We start from the raw sequence: 19,601 nt of genomic DNA, 5'->3' as shown, positions 1-19,601 counted from the left end.
GGAAAATAAGGAGAAAACAGAAGAAGTATCAGTTGCAATCCAGAGGCGTCAGTTTGATATGAATAACGAAGTGTGGAGCTTTGTACTGGGAAAAAAAAAGTTTGCTGGTGTGTAAAGGCTTGTGTTCATAATCGAACTTTCGATTTCTAATTTGTGGTGTTCAAATAAAACTAAGAGACAGAGAAACTCACTTGCAGAGGCATCCCAGAACTTTACGGTTCCATCAGCATGCCTGGAGATTCAAGGGAGAAAAAGGGGGAAAAGTGAAATAAATGTCAACCTTATGTCATAGGTGTGAATCATAATGAAGTAAAGAGAACTACTGAAAAATACATATTGCATGTAGTTCCTTCAGAGCTCTCCTTTATAAACATCTCAGTCATGATTTGATATAGTGATGATGTAAGGTCTTAAACTCGACATCTTCAATGAAAACAAAGGGGACAAGGGTCAAACTATGCAATTGAAATACATTTAAAATTTCTTTTCTGAAACGAGGCCTCAATAATCATAGTTAGTTGTCATCATGCTGATCACGCTTGTCGGAAAATACATTAGCTTTTTTTTAGGTATTTCTTTAACTGAGTTATTTGATGCTAAAAAAGAGTGGATGTAATGTCTGCGCTGACAAATGCAGCTCCTTCAGATCTGTGTGCTCAGGATTAGCAGACTAGAGGAACTACAATGGGAAACATAACAAGCACTCACATGAGAACTATTAAACTTTCCCTTACCGCGAGTGTCTACCCAAAACAAACACAAAAATCTGTTCTGCTGCTTACTGTGCCTGCCTGAGGGATCTTTACTCTTTTACCAGGAAGTCAAATGTGTACTTTGGTTAGTAAACAGAGCATGATGTGAATTCCACAGGTCCACAAGCTAGATCCCCGCCCCCCTTCTAATTTGGCTTTATTTTGTAAAATGGGACGAGCTTGTCAATGATTTATATCGGTGTGTGAAAGGCTGAATTGTACATGTAGTGTAAATACAGAGCAGAAAAACGCTTTATGATGTCAATGTTTGTTAAACAAAAGGTATATGGACGCAATGTCTACATTTTATATGGCGAGACCTCTTTGTTTACATCACTGGTAATCTTGGTGTGAGAGCAGCATAACTAGGTCCTGGGTGCACATGTTCAATATCAACATATTCAATGTGATGTTATCCGCAGCACGATATCCAGCATATCCTTAAAACTAATAGCTCTTATGTGATGAGTGTAAACGCCATCACGCTCATTAGCAGGTGCTAGCTTCAAATTAGGTGTCAAAGACAAGGTCAATGTCATTAAAAACTCGTTTTTTAGTTGCCATTTTTTCCCTCAATCCTCACTGTTTTGTTGCCAATTCATCTGAGTGGAACGGAAAAGAAACATTTCGCAGGCTGTGGCACTCTTAGAAAGAGAGAGAGAAACCTGGACAGAACAGTAATACTGCACAGTCGGGGTGAGGAGAGAGAGGAGAGAAGAGGGGCGAGAGCCTCCTGCTGCCAAACCCATACCTCAATGTCACATTGTTCAGTGCGTGTGTTCTTTTTAAAACGCCCCTTCTACCCTTGTTGGCAGCTTAGCGTGGGATAATAAACATCAAAATGTAGCATAGTGCACACTATCGGAATACTTAAAGAGCTACAGTAAATGTGTAAAGACGAGCACCTCTGCTGTTGTGACCCGAACGAGCGGGAAAGGTGAATGTTATTGAGTCTCAGGGAGCGGATAATGCTAATGCTATTGAAATCAGCAACGTCTTACCCAGTGATGATGATCTCTGGGTAGCTTTGTGTGCCTTGACCCCAGTTTCCACCACTAATAGGCCATTCCTAAAGAGACAGCAAAACAGTACATTAGAGTCATGAGAGAGAGCAAGCAGAAGGAGAGCATGTCAGTAGCAACATTGATTTTAACAATAGACGGCATGATTAAAATACACAGTATTTATAAACAGGAAGGATCGTAAGTGTGAGTCTTTCTGTGGTTCTTACAATTGCACCTCAGAGAGAGAGAGAGAGAGAGAGAGTGTGTGTGTGTGTGTGTGTGTGTGTGTGTGTGTAGGTGTGTACGCCTGTGTGCGTGTGTGTGTTAGTTGGGGGAATGGCTTTGAACACGTTGACACATACAAAGGTCACCTGGATGACTCATGGTGATCTTTATGTGAGAATGCCCTCCTGCAGCTCAGCTAGGCCTTTACTTGACAAAAAAAAAAAGAGTAGCAGCTCGGCAGCCAGTTTGGGTCAGTACATGCTGACATTTCCGACAGAAACCTAGAACAAGGCGACAGGGAGAAGACCACGGGGCATACATAATGGTCTTAAGAGCAGGGGGTCTGTCTTAAATGATACAGGAAAAAGAGACAATAATGAGAGGAGAGAGAGAAGGTGCCGGAGAGATTTGAGGACCGTACATGTCCATTTTGCTTAAAGGAAGCCTTGAAAAATCTTCAGCCTTTTTCACATATGCACTACATAACATTTCTAGATAGATTCAGGGAGGACTGCCCCTGAAATCTTTCTGTACTGGTTGTTCACACATAAAGCAGGGACTATCTCTATCAAGTGTGTGTGTGTGTGTGTGGGGGGGGGGGGGGGGGGGGGGGGTCTCCACTATACAATACTATGATAAGAATAATTTAAAGAATATTTAAATGCAACATGTAGGTACACATAATCACAATATCAGCAAAAGGCCTGAGGAGTACATTCTGACGAACAGAAAACATATTGCAGCAATTTCATAACGTACTGTACGCTTAACATGATGGACGTCAACTGTTTGCAGGGAATAAACGTCTCCAACCCCTCACACTCGCTCGAGGGAGATTCTCCGAAACAATATCTTGCTGAGTTCTCACATCAGCTCACTGACTGGCTGGCGAGAGAAACCCCGGTCAAATTCAGAGTGAGAAATTAGTCTGGTGGGATCACACATGCAGCTCACCCGAACAAAATTCAAAAGCTCTTGTATGACACTACTATCCAGAGAGGACATAAATTCTACCCTCAGGATACTATTACACTGGTATACATCTTTACTCTGTGTTCAAAGAATGGTACTGTGATGGAGAAGAAATGAGGGCGATTTTTGTCAACATTGAAAGAAAAACGAGTATTCTTTTTCTCAGGAGCACCACTATCATGTTAGCATAATCAATCAAAACAAAAAACAGTAACAACAGTAACAACGTTACCAGACCAAATAGTGGCTCTGCAAAGCTGTAGGCCTACTGTATATACACACAATGAAACTTTTAGATAGGTGTACATACACAATGCTAACATGCTCATATAAAGAAGGTTCACCATTGTAGTTTGGCGACAGAACAAAAAACAGTAACTACTTCGGTATTTATATTAATGTATGTAACTAATGTCTTGTGTCCTGCCTGTCTGTATACTGCTACTGGATGCCTTGAATTTCCCTCTGGATCAATAAAGTATCTATCTATCTATCTATCTATCTATCTATCTATCTATCTATCTATCTATCTATCTATCTATCTATCTATCTATCTATCAATCAAAATTAGCAATGTTGTTCAAGTGGTACAATCTTCGAATACCTTTTATTTAATTGCCAGCGTTTCTTTAAGTCTTTAGGTATTTACAAACAAAATTTCTCTTTAAAATGCAATAATAATTGGACCTAACTATAGCTAAAATGACCCAAAGTCTTTATCCATGTTTGTAGCCCTGCACACCTGTACCTGTACTCAACAACACTTTCAACTGGGTGCTAACGTAAGTAAGCTAACCCACTCAGAGTCACAATACTTGTCATTGTTTTGAAAATACCTTCCAGTGTCAGTGTTTAAGTTTAGCTCAACAAAATGCTAACATGTGGGTTATTTAAGACAAAGTCTTTACGTCTCTCGAGTATTTGTGAAAACTAGCAATGTTGCTGAAGTGGCTAATTTTCACTGAATGACTTCCATGTAATTGCTGGTGTAGAATAAAGTCATGATAAGAGTTAAGTGGAAAAAAAATTAGATAAGATTTGTCAACAGACTATCCATAAAAATTATCCAACAACAAATGTAAAATGTGTAGTATTAAAATGTGTTCATAAAGGAGTTTCCTTTCAAAGACATCCTTATATTTCAGATTTTGGCAAATAGGCTACAACTCATTGATAGGATAGCCAAGGTTTCAGGATACCAAAACCTTTGAGTATTTAGAAAAGGAAATACATCTAACCCATCAAGAATTTTCTCCTATTCTTCTGAGAAGATAGAAATATATTTTCATCCTTCACAAATTATTCCTCCCCTACTCGTTTGTTAGTTCCATGCAAACTTGCAATCCTTGAAAGATGCTGTTAGTGTTAATCCAAGACCTGATATCTACCACGAACATCTAAGGTGGTTTAACGTTTCCTTTAACTGTAAATTAAGCTTCCATTCTTTACAAAGGATTTAGTACCTTTTTGCTGTATCCCTGTCGTTTCTGCCGCGAGCCGACAGAGTAAAGTGCAGGTATGAGGTCCACAGGGCAGTCGGCAAAGTACTCGCAGCAGGTTACAGGAGACTCGTGGATCGTCAGAGGATACGGGTTCTCGAATATGGGGTAACTGTTCATGATGAAAGCACAGACAAAGGCACTCTAAATAGAATTACTCATCCGCCCAAAAACACACCAAGGAATAAGATGTATTGAAAGAGGTTATATCATGATTAGAAGTAGAGGCCATAAATAATAAAGATAATGAACTCTAATAGATGCACTGGGACATTCTAGCCCCACATTTCAAAAACAAAAGAAGCCAAGAAGATAAAGAGTAATTTAATAAAGTCATACGCACCCATTTTGTGCAAGGTCGATCACCACTAAATCCTTTTCTAGAAGGACCACCACAGCGTACGGTTCCTGAAAATCTGCACAGTGAAACAGCGAGACAAGCCATTCATCAAACAGCTTCTTTTTTTTTTTGCTCGTGTAATTCCTAGAACTCCCCTGAAATCTGCAAGCCACAAGGGAGAAATTCCTCAGATTTTCTATGGCAAATGTTATTAACATATCTGTGCCCTGAAGATGTGAGGGCAGGAACACTTAACGCTTCAGATGTATTAATCTATGAGATATATAACTGTGGGGAATTGCTTTAGTTAAATATTTGTATCAGTCTGATTACGGAGTGCAAACTCATAATCATTTTTTAGGATATTTTTACCTTTTAACAGCCTTTGAACCTTTGACTACTGCACAGGAACCAGGACATATCCCCCTCATGCTTATTAAGCTACCTGCACATATTCCTAATCCTAGCACTCACTCCCTTCACAAATGCAATTTGCAAAAAGGGCCTGCAGAGACTCTACTTTCCGAGCAGAAGAATAATTTTAACGTTGACAAGATAATGATGGTTTTATTCTACAGGTCTTTTATCGAGTTTTAACAATTTGTTTTTATCTCATGGTATGGGAATCTTTCAGGGTCAACAAAACAAACATCATCAGTCCAGGATTGTTAATACAGCCAGTAAAGTATTGGGCACATAGCAGACTTTCCTTGTCAAATATCTAGAACAGACAATCAGTCTTTGCCAGCTCTGACCATCCTCTCTTGAAGGAATGTGTTTTTCTCCCCACTAGTCGGAGATACAGGCTGCCCACGGCTGAGATCAACACACACACATTTCTGTTTCTTCCTGGTGCAATTAAAGCACTTGAACTTCTTTCGACCTTGACATAACTTTCAAGCAGCACTTAAGGATTTTATTTATATAACCATTCCATTGTTTTTTTTCAACATTTTTCTTGGTCGTATTCCTTCAACTTGTGTTGCTCTGTCCTATGTCGTTTAATTTGTCGTGTTTCTGTCCACTGCTGTAAATCAAACTTCCCATCCACAAACAATAAAGATCCACAATAAACTGAACATCATTGTAGGTGACATCAACCTTTTAAATTGAATGAATGAATCATTCAATACAGTTAGAGACTTAAACTGAAATCATGAATGAAAAAAAGTGTGTGACCATTCTCAGAAAACTTTATCAGACAACCTGAAGTGTGCTTCCTTCCTACAGTATATTTGGTGTCTTGTTTTGAAGTATTTTATGTGTGATTATCAGACTCTGCTGTATTAAATATATTGTTTAATGCGCATATGATACTTGTGTAGTTTGTGTTACACCCATAATTCAGAGTCTACCGTTAGAACTTAGCCAGGAAGGCTCATATTAACAGAGATGTCTATACATCTGTGCTGTAACTTTAAAATGTATTAGTATATTTCCACTCTTCTTTTTGGCCACTAAGAGCCACAATTACATTACTTAACAAAATCATTGGTTTAATCCTTATTCATGTGAAAACTTGATGAATTGAAACAGACAGAAATATATCTCTACATGTCTGACTTTGTAAAACTGTTGCACTCTAAGCTTGATAGGGGGTCATTAAGATTTGAAACGTATATATATATATATATATATATATATATATATATATATATATATATATATATATATATATATATATATATATATATATAGATGGATACAGTGGCTTTCCTTTCTTTTTTTGGGACCATTCAGATTATGTACTATATCCATGAATGTGTGTGTGTGTATGCAAACTGGTGTTTAGAGATCTGTTGTTATATAGAGCAGCTGATGTCAGCCTATCAGGCACATCAAGGTTGAAACACTCTGACAACTGTTGGCAACACACCTCTCCCTGTCCTCCTCGATTTACTTCCCATGTGCTGGTCTCCAAGTGATCCACAGTCTAATATAAACTGTTATGCAACTTTAGATAACCATACAGAATCTTTTGGTACTTCTGAAGAAGGGTGTAATTATTAGGGTTGTGGAATCTTTGCGTGTCTAATGATTCAATTGGATTTCCATTCTTAGGGTCATGATTCAATTCAGAATCTATTTTGGTTCAAAATGATTCTGGACTCATTATTTAAAGTCTATTTTTGAATAAGTACATACTTCAGGTTCTACTCTAGTCATCTGTGAGACTGGCTGAATTTATTGCCGCTCCAATTGGTATTCTACTAAGTTAAAGAGCTAGCCATAGCACTTAGCAGGGAGCTATTAGCAAAAAGAAGTAGGATCGTTTTCTATAGAGCATTGACCTAATTATACAAACTAAATACAAAGAAGACAATCTGTGACAAAAAAGGACATGTTCTATGAGAAAGGTCATTTCCCATCAGCTGTCACATGAGTGGAAGTTGCAAATAAGATGGTAAAAGCATAGCTTTGACCTTCTCAGTAGACGTTTGATATTGAACATGAAAAAAAACATCTGTGGAAAACCATCAGAAGGTGGAAGAGTCTCCCTAAACCTCAGAAAATATCTGAACCATGTGGGAATATTTTGTCACAATTATCTAGTATACTGTGTTGAGTTTTTGTTCATGAAAAAAGTGATATTTGACCAGAAAAATGAAGTCTTCCACCTTCTTTATTGCCCACTGGAACACATTTATAAGCAGTGCAGAGAATCATAAGGATTATACTCATCTTCTACACTCAAACAATTGTCAAACTGTGCACACATATGGTGCACATTATCAGCCAGACACGTGTTGTGTAAATCCAAAAAGCCAATAATGTCTTTTACCAGATGAAATCAGCGGTCGCTAACATCAGACTGGCTGTGGCCAAATGATGTCACCATTGTTACATAACTCCCAAATCCTTCCTGTGGCTATATACTGTATGTGTGAGATAACAGTACACTGGAGGTTACACAGTGCATTAAACATGCACAGGACCCCATACATTTCTGCTTTATTCTGCTGTTTTAGCTGTTGACTTGAAATAAGGTAATAATGTAATTCAGATGGAGGGTAATTGTGTAAAAAGAGATGAAATGAAAATATAATATACCGTGTGTGGGATAATGAAAGTGGCATAGGAGTCTTTCCCCTGGGAAATTTCATGTTTATTACAGAAACACACAAACATAGGCGCAAGCATAATTACAAAACAGAAAGGTGTATGTATGTGTGAGTTCCTGCCATAGCAAACGGAGGACAAAATGACAATGAACACACAGACAGACACAAACTTACCATTAGAGTACGGTGTCTCACACAGTGTGAGGAAGTCGACTATTGGATAGTCCATCTCCAGCACTGCAGTACTTTTCCCATGCATTACTGTCAAACATGGCCGCCGACCCACAGTGTCATAGGACAAACCACCAGACAGGATAATGAAGGGTTCCCTGCAACACAAGAACACGCAAACACACAAGCAGAAGATGTAACGGTCACTGAATGGATGTCGCTCATTTCATGACCGCAGAATGTACTTATTTGTGACTGGTCTGCAGATCACCATTTAAATCATACGGCATAAAACAATTTATGATATATGAAGTCAGGTTATGCCACATAGTTGTATCAATACTCAAGCCAGATATAATGCAGAGCTACATTTGGTCAACTTTGACCTGTGAGATCAGGTTTGTAACAATCGAATCACTGTGAAGACTGTTAAACTACAGGAGACTGGCAAAGTATTGAAGGAATATTCCAACATGTCCTGAGGATATGTGCAGGGGCAAGTCAAATTTAAGAATGAGAAACATTATAAATATATCAGATGGTTGGGAGAACACAATCATAGCACGTGTGCCACTCTTTAATAATGTATTCAAGACCAAAATATAACAAATAGATGTAAGACTTTTTAAGGAAGCGCAGACACCCAGGTCCTGATATATGATGCCATGATACAAAGAGCATCACATTATTTTAACAGTATAACAAAATAACCTGCATAAAAATAAGCTACTGGTTAGAGAAATGAGGTGCAGTTGGTTTTGCTGCATTTGAATTCATTCGGAGAAGCATCTATTCTGAAGACACACACTTTGCAGCTTTAACCCCTATACAGTAAATAACCTTGATGTTTCTTTTGCCATTACTGTGTATAATTTAAGCACTTTCATGCCCAGGCATGCGTACATATATGAGTGCAAGACTGAGAGAAAGACGTTACCCATTTCTGGTTGTTTTGTACTCCACTTTCAGAATGGGTTTACAAGGCTCTGGCTTCTTCCCGTCCTTCGGCTGTTTTCCTAAAAATAGAACAAAAAAAAACAAACAAAAAAAAAACAGAAGTTACTTTAGTTTGCCAGTTCATCCCTCCTCCCTTTTCCTTTCCTGTCCTCTGCTTTTGTCTTGTTTCTCCTGTCATCTCATTTCTTTCCGCCCAGAAGGTGCACTTAAAATGCAACTCTGAACAGTCGCCAGACAATAACAAAAGCGTATTCATCAGAGAGGAGACAGACGAACGCAGGGGCAGGGACATGCAAAGTAGGTGTGATGACAACCATGGGTGATTTGCAGAATCCATCTATTCAAATCCTTAAGGGAGGTCTATCTGAGGTTAATACCATAGGTTTGGATGGATTTCAGTGGGTATTTTTGTTATAAGAAGGCGCGTGAAGTTAATTCAGAGCCAAAGCGAGCCATATGGCAGGTTATACAACCCAAGTAATAAAGAAGTCTGTTTAATAACTATGCTAAATAACAGATATCTAAGAAAAGACAATTAAAGAAGGGCTTATAAGCCTTACTTTAACTCGTCAAAGGAATTTGCATAGTTGCCCATTAAATACCAAACTAATTAGGTATGCAGCAGTGGGAGAAACAACTAATTAAAAAGCTTGTATGGTGAAATCCTCTACACACAAACCCAGCCTGAAAACTGGTTAGAAGTTATTTCCTTTTATTTCATTCCTTTACTTTGTACCTCTCTCTGACTCCCATGCTCTCTCTGTCCATTTGTCGCACATTGTCTGTTTCATCTGGTGAAGTGTCAAAGTGCTGCTGTGTGGGGTGGAGGAGGAGGAGGAGGAAGAAGGAAGGAAGGAGTTTGTGTGTGTATGGGGGCTAGAAAGAGGAGCGCGGATTAAAATGCATCTTCAAAAGAGCAGACTCCTCGCTCCTCTACAGGAAATAAACAGAGCAGCAGCACTGATGTATGCACATGCAGACACAAAGTTAAATAAACAGAGGCAGGAGTTAATCGAACTGACGATAATCCTGAAATGAGGGAGCGTTGAGGGAGACATGTTTGGGGGATGGGTTCTTTAAGTCGGTAGGGCGGGTGATATAGCTAACAGAAATGGTTTGAAAGTTTATTATACCTTTAAGAACACAAAATAATCAAACCAGGAGGAAACAGTGACTGTTCCGAAATAACCATGAGTATGCATCAATGCATGACAACGAATAGACCTAAATATACTGATACTACAAATTAAAGTGTTCAGTGTAATACATTTGTTTTGTCTGTAAGGTAGATTAGTTGTTTGAAAGCAGGCTCATTGTTCTATCTGTTTTGTTTTGGTTGTAATGTTTGGAATCTCATTATGTTGGGGTGAATTCATTTCTGTTTTGGTGTTTTATTTGTATGAGTTTTCTGAGGCTGTTCTGGTTATTTTACAGCTGTAAAGCAGCGGTTTATTTTGCACTGTTCTGAAGTATGATTTGACTCCTATGTCAAAGCACTTTGTAATTTCCATTGTTTATGTTTTTTAAGGTTTATTTTTGAGCTTGAAAGACAGAGTGGAATGGCGAGTGCGAAAGGGGCCACAGGTCGGATTTGGACCCGGAAGAGGCTGCCCGCTTTGAAGACAAAAGCTTCCGTACATGGGGCGTGTGCACTGACCACTAGGCCACCAGATATTTAGCTCATCTTATAAAGTGAGTTGAAATCAGGACCGAACGATATCAAAAAGTTGGCTCTTCAAAATCCGTAAACACCTCACGACCTTAATAGAGTCAAATGAAGTTAGAAGTGTGACAGAATGGGATGACCACAAGTTTATTGCACAAGACCATCATGCATTTCCTTTGAGGAGCTATCATACAGGGTCTGGTATGATTGTGTCTCCACCTGCTTACCATGCGGGGTGATTGTCTGTATGGGCTTGCCCATTCCTCTGACGTTCCATATGGTCAGAGTCCCGTCTGAGTGACTGCAAATGAACTGCTTGCCCTCGTGATGCCAGGCGACCGAGTGGATGGCCTAGAAAACGACATGGGGAAAGCAAAGAGGTGTCATTGGGTCAGGAACCTATCACCTTTAAGTTTGTGCTCACCATACGCTGCACAGTACAATGTTCATACGCAGGTTAAACACTGTGCGCCTGGATTATATACTCTTGAACAGATGGGGAAGATGAGATAAAAGACTTCACAGCACTTCCTCTGGCATAAATGCATATATTAAAGGAGCAATTTATACAAGCTATTTGCTGAGTGTGAAGAAAAAGCTGGAATGGAATGGTCATTTAATTCAGAAATGCCAAGAGTAAGATTTTATTACAGAAGTTATACATTTCAGAATTATTTTGCATAAAGACAGTGCATACAGGGTCAAGTGGGGTCATTGGGAGCAAAGGAATTGAGATAAATTCATTATGATTTACAGTAAGGATACAATGACTCAAGAATATTTGTTCTTGCTCCATAAAGGTAAGGTCAGAACTGTTTCAAAGTCTTAGACTATCATTAAATATGATATTTGAGCATGACAACAATGCTCAAGCTAACTGGGCTTAACTGGGAGAAAAAAAAACAGCTGGCAGCCATGAACTGGCCTCCACAGAATCCAAGGCAGAGTATTATAGACATCCTTAATGTTAAGCAGAATCTCCAGGAGTGCTGGAAGATGCCTTTCATAGTGTAGAAGAAGATTTCAGGAGAACACTAAACTAAAGTGTCCCTAGAAGAGTTCAAGATGTGCTGAATGCAAAGTGAGGTCACACTTTGTACTGACTTGTAGAAGACATTTACTAAAAAAAAAGTTCCTGTATTTTCTGGTTTCTTCATAAAAAAAAGAAAAAAAAGAAAAGAAAATTGAAGTCTGAGACTTTTGCCCAAGAAAGTTATTGGTCACATGAACGGTTATACATAGAGTACAAATGTTCTGAAATCATTTTGTTTCATGTTCAACAAAGGAAATATGCAGGTAAAAATGCAACAACCAAAAAGCAAAACATTTATGTCAGGTATAGCAATGGGAATGATACAAGATCAAAGGGTAAAAAAAACTCTATTCCTATTAAAAATGTACAATGTTAGAAAATAAAAACAACTAAATCATTACACAAGAGTCAACACACATTTTGTTAGATACAAAATGTGAGCGAAGAAAACTGTATTGAGTTTGTCTTGTTAGTTTGAAAAAGAAGTTTCAAAACATTTTTAAAAAAAAAAGGAAAGCAAAAGTTTGAGCGATGCCTTCCTCTCCGTTTTCTCATCATCCTCATCATTAGTCCATTTTACCTCCTGCTGTTGTAAGCCCGCCTCACAACGGCTTTAAAGCAATCACTGTGAACACAAACACAGTATGCCAGTAAAGGGCAGCCTTGCTTATTGATGCCTTTTTATGGCTCATAATTAAACCCAGTGAACATCTTGACATTAAGTAAATATGATGACGTGCACCACATTTCAGGAAAATACTTTTTCAAATTCGGCCATTCTTGCAAAAAGCTCCTCTTATTGTTGAACTCTGAGCTTGCCACTTTCTCTCATATGCTGTTTATCATCGCTCATCCCAAATGAATGATCACCTCTCTTGACAATGTCGATGCCACAGCGCAGTCAGGTTAGGTCAATCTCTTCCGATTGGACTTGCTATTTATTTAGTTGTACATCAATTTGGCCTTCGGGCGAGTCATTAATCAGAAATTCGACTGCGTGTCAAGCACACTGAATGTGTTGAGTTTATCATAAAACAGCTAAATAAGACAGGAGGGACAATGTCAGCTTGTGTCACACCCATGGCATACAACTTATCGTATCTGTCCCAAGGTTCAACTGTTTGACATCTATACTCTACGTTCTGAATTTCACTCACATTAATGTACAATGCATTCTAAACGTATCTTTAGTGTATTTCAATCTCTAAGCTTTTTGCACCCACCCATCTTGTTGCACAATCCTGATCCTCATCTATTGCATATTGTTTACACATTTTTTATCATATCATATACATTTCTCTTTCTTTTACTTATTTGTTTTACCAATAGAAATTAAAACGACGGTAACCAAAATATGAATGGGTGGTTGTCTTGTTTTTAAAGGTTACATTAGGCTTTGCCTCCCACCTTTAAATCATGTCATCCAAGAAGAACATCAATATGATACTTTCAGAGCACTATTAACGGAATTCAGATCTAACATTAAATTTGGTCCAATAGTGGTGTGTGTGGGGGGGCATAGATTCCTTGAAAAAATCTAAAGCATGTATCATCATGGACTGTGATTGAACCATTAAAAAAATGTGTGATGTCAATAGATTAAGATTAATCACAATCTATCACAATTTCTTTTCCAGTTGGGAATGGTTTGCTTTTGTTTTGACCGGAGAAGGTAGGCGGTTTAAGGCACCCCCACACGGCTGCTTTTGACAGTCCTGAGTTTGCCAGGAAAACAAAAAGGTGTTACAGCAATAGAACAGTCCAAATTATTCATTTTGGACACTGGGGGGACACATCCGATTTCTAGAGTGGCCCAGGCCACCCTGGTCAACCCCCCATGATCCACCCCTGCCGCACAGCCAAAATGATCAGAGCCCATCGCACTCAAACTTGAGCACATAAGCCGATGTTTAGTCTACCATTACTGCCTGAGATAAAGCACAATGAGCTGCTTACCAAGTGCAAAAGAAAGAGCGTCATTGTTCCGACTGGCATCTCACTAGACAAGTGTTACATTTGAAGTCAGATTTTAATGCATAAACTGCGTCTTCACATGCTAGAAAACACGTTTCAAAATCTGTGTTTATGACGCAGATGTTTTGTCTTTTTTTTCTCCATGGTAAATAGAGACTCAAGAAAGCAATGCAGTGCTTACATTTCACTGATAACCCACAGAACTGTCAATCAAACAATGACATCACCACTTCAGTTTATAATTACTCGCACAATCGCTGTTTAAAAAGGACAACTGTGGTGAATGAGGCTTTGTATTCATTTGCATATGAAGTCAAAAAATGTGTTCTAAAACAACAAAAATAAAACATATCAAGGACTCTAGTTCAATCGCAAGTGTTAATGCGTAAACACTGGTGGCTCTAAAAGAAAACAATTCAGTCATGTACTATCATATAAGATCTGTTTCCTCTGGTGGTTCCGTGGGGCTTCTGGCTTATCCTGCGTTTCAACCAGCTTATTGTTTCTGGGTCTATTATTTGTAATGTAAAGAATACAACCATGCTGTACCGTATATAAAACTGTGTTTGAGATTTTCCTGGGTGCTGTCTTGTTGACTGTACCCTGAGGTGGCTTATAAACAGATCTCATAACTGGTTTAGAGTCATTGCTTAAGTGTCTCTTATATTCCATTATACAAGCAACTGTTATTATTTTCATTTCTTATTCTACTTCTATGTTTTGTTTTGTTTTTTCCAAAACATCAAAGAAATTTTGTGTAAAACAACTTGGTTATATATCCAGATTCTGATTCCTGTCGTCTGTGGTGTAATGCTACTGTATCTCTTAATGAAGAGTGAAGTATACAGTATGATCCTTTGCAGATCGTTCAAAGAAAGTCATTAATCTCAAACGGATAAAGAGATATTTTGGAGAACTCATTTCCATCCAAAAGAAAAAGACTATTAAGTTCCTGTAGTGGGTGTTTTTTTTCTTTTTTCTTTTTTTTACCGGATACAGGGCCTTATCATCCTGATATTTTCATCAGGGTCTCCTCCAGGTCACTGAGATCTTGATGACACAGCTTTAGTTCTGTGACATCATGCCGCAAAGACACACAAACTCACATTACCTCGTTACACAGATTATGACTCATCACCTTCACACTCCAACACAGTCACATCTATGCAACATGACTGAAGTTCTAAAATCTCCTGAATCTCTTTTTTTTGTTTTGTTTAAGTTTTCATTCGTTAGTTTCTTACTTTCCAGGTTTTTTTGTGTTCTCTCTTGAGGGGAAATGAGAAAATTGATGAGTAATGGTTCAGGTGTGTTATCTAAGCTGATGGAGGATGTTTGTGACAGGATGGTGGGATGCAGTTTGTCAATGATTTGTTGCCAGAAGTGAATCTGTGGTGTGCACAGCCAGGTGGTGTGGACGTGGTTAAAGCTGTGTGCTGAATTAAGTGTGAAATCATTTCATTTTCTGTAAAAAAAGCAACATCCCACACTGAGGAACTAGAGTGAAATACCCCTTACTGTGTCAGTATTAGTTGGAAATGAATCACCTGCGCTGTATGAGTCCTAAATGTAAATCAAGTATATTATTCCATACTGTTTGAGGTTTAAGAAGAAACTCATGAATCATCTCATACTGTGAGTTTAATTAGAAAATTACCCCAGTGATGTTATGCTGTGTGAATTTAAAGTGGAAGTTAAGTACATTATACAATAATGTGTGGTTTTATTCTTTTAAATTAAAGCTCCTGTGAGGAAGGAAACAGAAGTTAATTAATATTGATGCCTCTTTTTGGCCTAAAAAAGCAAAAGAGATGATCAGCAGTAAAATTGATAAATTTGCTGCATATGTTGTCCTCTGTAACCACTGCTGCAGGGCACGGGTCAGAACAAGTGAAGAACAGCACACGATTGGAAAAGTCTTTGTTGACAATTTCTACAGCAAAGTCTTACAACGAGTGATGTGTTTGGATGTTGAAATAAAGAAAGATGACGTTTTGTCTTTCTCCAAGATGTACAAGTTAAAAGGCAAACATCTTTGTCCATAGGGGGCGCCAAAATCAGCTAAATCGAAATATTCTTCATTGAAACGCTCTGAGTTGAAATGAGTGAATTGTGAGTTTCAATTGGGAATTAAGTAAACAATCTTGTACCATTTGAATATTAGGTAGCATTTGACCCTATTCTGTGTGTATATTAAGTTTATTTAGACATAGACCCCATATGATTCTGGATCTTTTTCTGCATTCATGAAACATGTATTTTAAAAAAAAAGATTTGAAAAAAATGGATGAGATGGACTACAGATGACTGTTAAAAGAAAATATTCATATTTTTCTATTCTATTCTATTTTATTATTAAGTTATTTGCAGATGTTTAAAGAAAAAAAAATGGTATCAACTAAAACCGACTTACAGTATAGGATTGATAAAGCCCTGTTTTGACTGCTTTAGGACACTTTGACAGCAACAGACTGACTTTCATAAATCTATTAGTGCATTGTACCCTGCGACAGTCCCAACAGAGAACAGTACACTGTGCTTAATTGGAAAATGAGGAGGGTAATTGAAACACATGGTACTCATATCAAACAATGCCAATTAAAAAGACTAATTTGATGATTTATTACATTAGGTCAGTTTACACAGAATGGTCTTTTGGGGGATGAGCGAATTCAGTCAACACTTATTAGAGTAACACACACAAGAAAGTGTTCCCCATTCATAGACATAGAAACACACACACACACACACACACACACACACACACACACACATGCACACACACTGACACACAGAGAAACACACACTAGATCCTGACAAAGACGAACACACACAAATACAGAAACCGAAGTTGGAGGAAGAAAACAGACACAAACATAAACATGCATATCACAATCCTAATTAGAATAGCTTCTGCCAGCATTGTGTCAAACTGGGACTCAAAGACAGCTTAGCCATGAAGTGCCACACAAACACACACAAACACACCAACAGGCTCTCTCAGCGATTGTAATTCAGCTCAAGAAGAAAAACATTCTCTCAAAAAAGGCTTAATCTTGAAAACAAGCATTTGGGGGCAAGCATGTCAACAGTGATTTCTGTAGAGCAATCCTGTTTTGTATAAGAACGTGAAATCCATTCTGTCTGTTTTTGTGTTGTGGTTATTATGTAAGTCTCAAAAAGAAACAAGCCCCAGTGAGCTTCTATGTACCAATTAAAACTTTTTCTATATTAAAAAAGATGATGCTCCGTCTTTGGTAAGGCCTGTGGCAAAGAAGAAATGTTATTATTAATCTCAAAGTTGAGCAGAAACTTTGGTTTAGTTCTCTAGCTAATGCTACAAGACTGTGAAGAACTGAGTGGACAAACAGAAACAATGATGCATTGATGATTGAAGATGAAAGGTCAGAAGGACCTAAACTAGGTAACTAATTGTATTTGCTTTAATTTCTAATCACCAAGTTGGGACGTAAGACGTAAGCACAACACCTCGCCTTATTGTAGCCATAAATAACTTTCTCACCTTAAAAAGGTAGTTTTAAAGGTTAGTGAAATAGCACTAGTCTATTTCCTTGTCAATCATCTTGAATGGTAGATAAAGCAATGTTCATACTATACATTTTAGTCAAATAAACTGCTAAAAAAGGTAAAGGGTTTATCCTCTAAAGACTCATATCAATCAAATGATTGAGCTATTTCACACTAGAGTCAGATCATTGCAGTAACTGACAATACAAATCATACAAAACCCCTTCAACCTCTGTATTGCTTTAGAGAATCTTATGAGGGAAAATACATCCATCAACACATATTGCTTCATCAGCAGGTGGCAATCACCTTTAATCTTTGAGAAATGAGGCCACAAAAAATATTGCTCTCATGGAGAGCAACATCTGTTTCCCCCTGACGAAATGAGGCCAACAGAGAAGATCATACTGTATAAAGAAGTTTATCCCATACACTTATGGAAATGTTACCAAATCTACCAAAGAAATGACCCATCAGCTCTGAAGGGGGAGGGGGGTGTTTATAAATCCTCCCTGATTAAACCTGGCTGGTGTCAGAATTAGAAATAAATAAAAATGGTTTTTTTTAAATACTCGATCAAAAACGCAGAACAAATCAAGTAGAGTCAAATGAGCTGTTAGTCAAAAAGAATACAAGAGGAACTTATTCACAATTATTATAGCACGTCCACTTGTTGCGAGAAAAAAACAAACATAAAAAGGCCAAACCACACTGACAACTGGGTTAGTATCTCCTAAAGGACTCTTTTTCAGTCATAGTTTGCCTAAACATCCTCAATTTGTAAAATAAATCATATCATGAGTTCAGCAACAGCACATAATGGAACAGTATAGTATGGTTCAGAAAGGTACGGTATATGACAGGATACAATATGATTAGGTATGAAAAAATATTATACCATAAAATACAATTACATGCAGAAACATATCAGGAAAAAAGAGAATTGTTGAGTTTTAATAGAGGACAAAATGCTGGGGACTTGGACTGTTGGTTCAACATTAAAATAAATAATTTTTGAGGTGAGACATACAGTCATTACAAAAGAAAAAAAGCATACATGCATACATTGGGCCAGCGTAAGCCAACAGCAGACAAAGAGGAGCAGAAGAAAGGATGTAGATGTTCTGTTGTGACAGTGCAGGGTCACAACGGATCAGCTGCTATTAATACACAGTACAATCCACTAAAAGACAACGAGTGAAGGACGTTGCTGTCTCAGCTGGTCAAATAAAGTGTTCCCATGTTTGATGTCTGAGACTTTGTTTTTGTTAGTCTTTTTCAGGCAATTTGAGAGCATTTACATAAAAAAAGAAGAAAAAAAAAAAAGGAGGCTGACATTTGAGCAAAAACATTTTCAGTACTTCTCTTATGTGCACTGTGCATGTGAGAATCGACAGAAAAGTGCCAAGAAAACAGGAGCAATCACTTTTCTACAAACCTTTCAGCTCTTTCTTTTGAAATCCTAAGGCATAGACACTTTTACTTGAAAAAAACATCTGCAAATTTCGAGCAAAAATATACGTATAAAAAAAAAAAAAGTCTCAGAGACGATCCTATTCCAAAGTTTGAAACCATCGCTGATGAAAGGTAGAAGAGGAAAAGCTTCCTTGTTCACTTCAGTCGACAACTTTGATTCTTGGCAGCAAGCTTCGAGGCAAAGCATGTTTGAATGAGAGCGCACAGCAGGAGAGAGAGTGCACAGCAGGAAGAATGCAGCTGGCATTGGATCTGGAAGATGTAAAAAGCTGTTTCCCTCCACATTATTGTTTGAACAGGGTAAAAAAAAGATTGAGATTGGAAACATTCAGGATGTATGAGAATGATGGGTAAGAATTCAAGCTAATTGATGCAATGCTAACCACATTGGCCAGCTCAAGAAAAGGGACATGTGTCTTAAAGCATATCTGTCCTAAAGATTAAATACATTGAATTGCACAGATGGATGATACCCATCTCTAGCATTAACCACAAAGATGCTACTTTGTCCTGTTAGACACACTGTGGATAATTATCTGCAGTGTCTTCCTGTAGTCACAGTATTGAAAGGAACGACACTGCTTCATCTTTGAATTCGTCTTTTTGCTTTATAACACTCAGATAGCTCAGTTGACAAGTCTAAAGTGATATCCAACTCGTGACATCAAACATTTTACTTTAAAAATGATCTTTAAATTTAGTTTTTGATCCTTTTTCCCCTTTATTTCAAAATAAAAGCAGGTTTCCACTCCTGAAGTTAAGTACAGTAGAAAACAGCACAAACATTAAAAAATAAAAAAGCTTGACCAATGATCTCTGAATTTTTTATGCAATATAATGGAATTTCAAACAAATGACTAAAAATGGGATTAACCACAATGAATTCATTGAGTAAAAAAAAAAATGTTATTGTTTGACAGCCTTACTTTTCTTCTAATATAC

At 37.8% G+C, this 19,601-nt stretch overlaps 1 protein-coding gene across 6 annotated transcripts in view; it reads right to left on the bottom strand.

Annotated features, from left to right (window-relative positions):
- The window catches only part of stxbp5a (syntaxin binding protein 5a (tomosyn)), a 100,538-nt gene that overhangs the window by 19,694 nt on the left and 61,243 nt on the right, over positions 1–19,601 (bottom strand). For all 6 annotated transcript variants that reach the window (XM_079347755.1, XM_079347756.1, XM_079347754.1 and 3 more), the window contains 7 exons: positions 10,876–10,999; positions 8,963–9,041; positions 8,029–8,183; positions 4,796–4,868; positions 4,417–4,564; positions 1,754–1,821; positions 192–232 (listed from right to left, as the gene is read on the bottom strand). In XM_079347755.1, the coding sequence (XP_079203881.1) occupies positions 192–232; positions 1,754–1,821; positions 4,417–4,564; positions 4,796–4,868; positions 8,029–8,183; positions 8,963–9,041; positions 10,876–10,999 (688 nt within the window). The remainder of the gene's footprint in view (positions 1–191; positions 233–1,753; positions 1,822–4,416; positions 4,565–4,795; positions 4,869–8,028; positions 8,184–8,962; positions 9,042–10,875; positions 11,000–19,601) is intronic.

This window comes from Symphodus melops (genome assembly GCF_947650265.1).
Source record: "Symphodus melops genome assembly, chromosome: 1".
Classification (NCBI taxonomy): Eukaryota; Metazoa; Chordata; class Actinopteri; order Labriformes; family Labridae; genus Symphodus; species Symphodus melops.
This window is presented reverse-complemented; position numbering and strand designations above follow the sequence as displayed.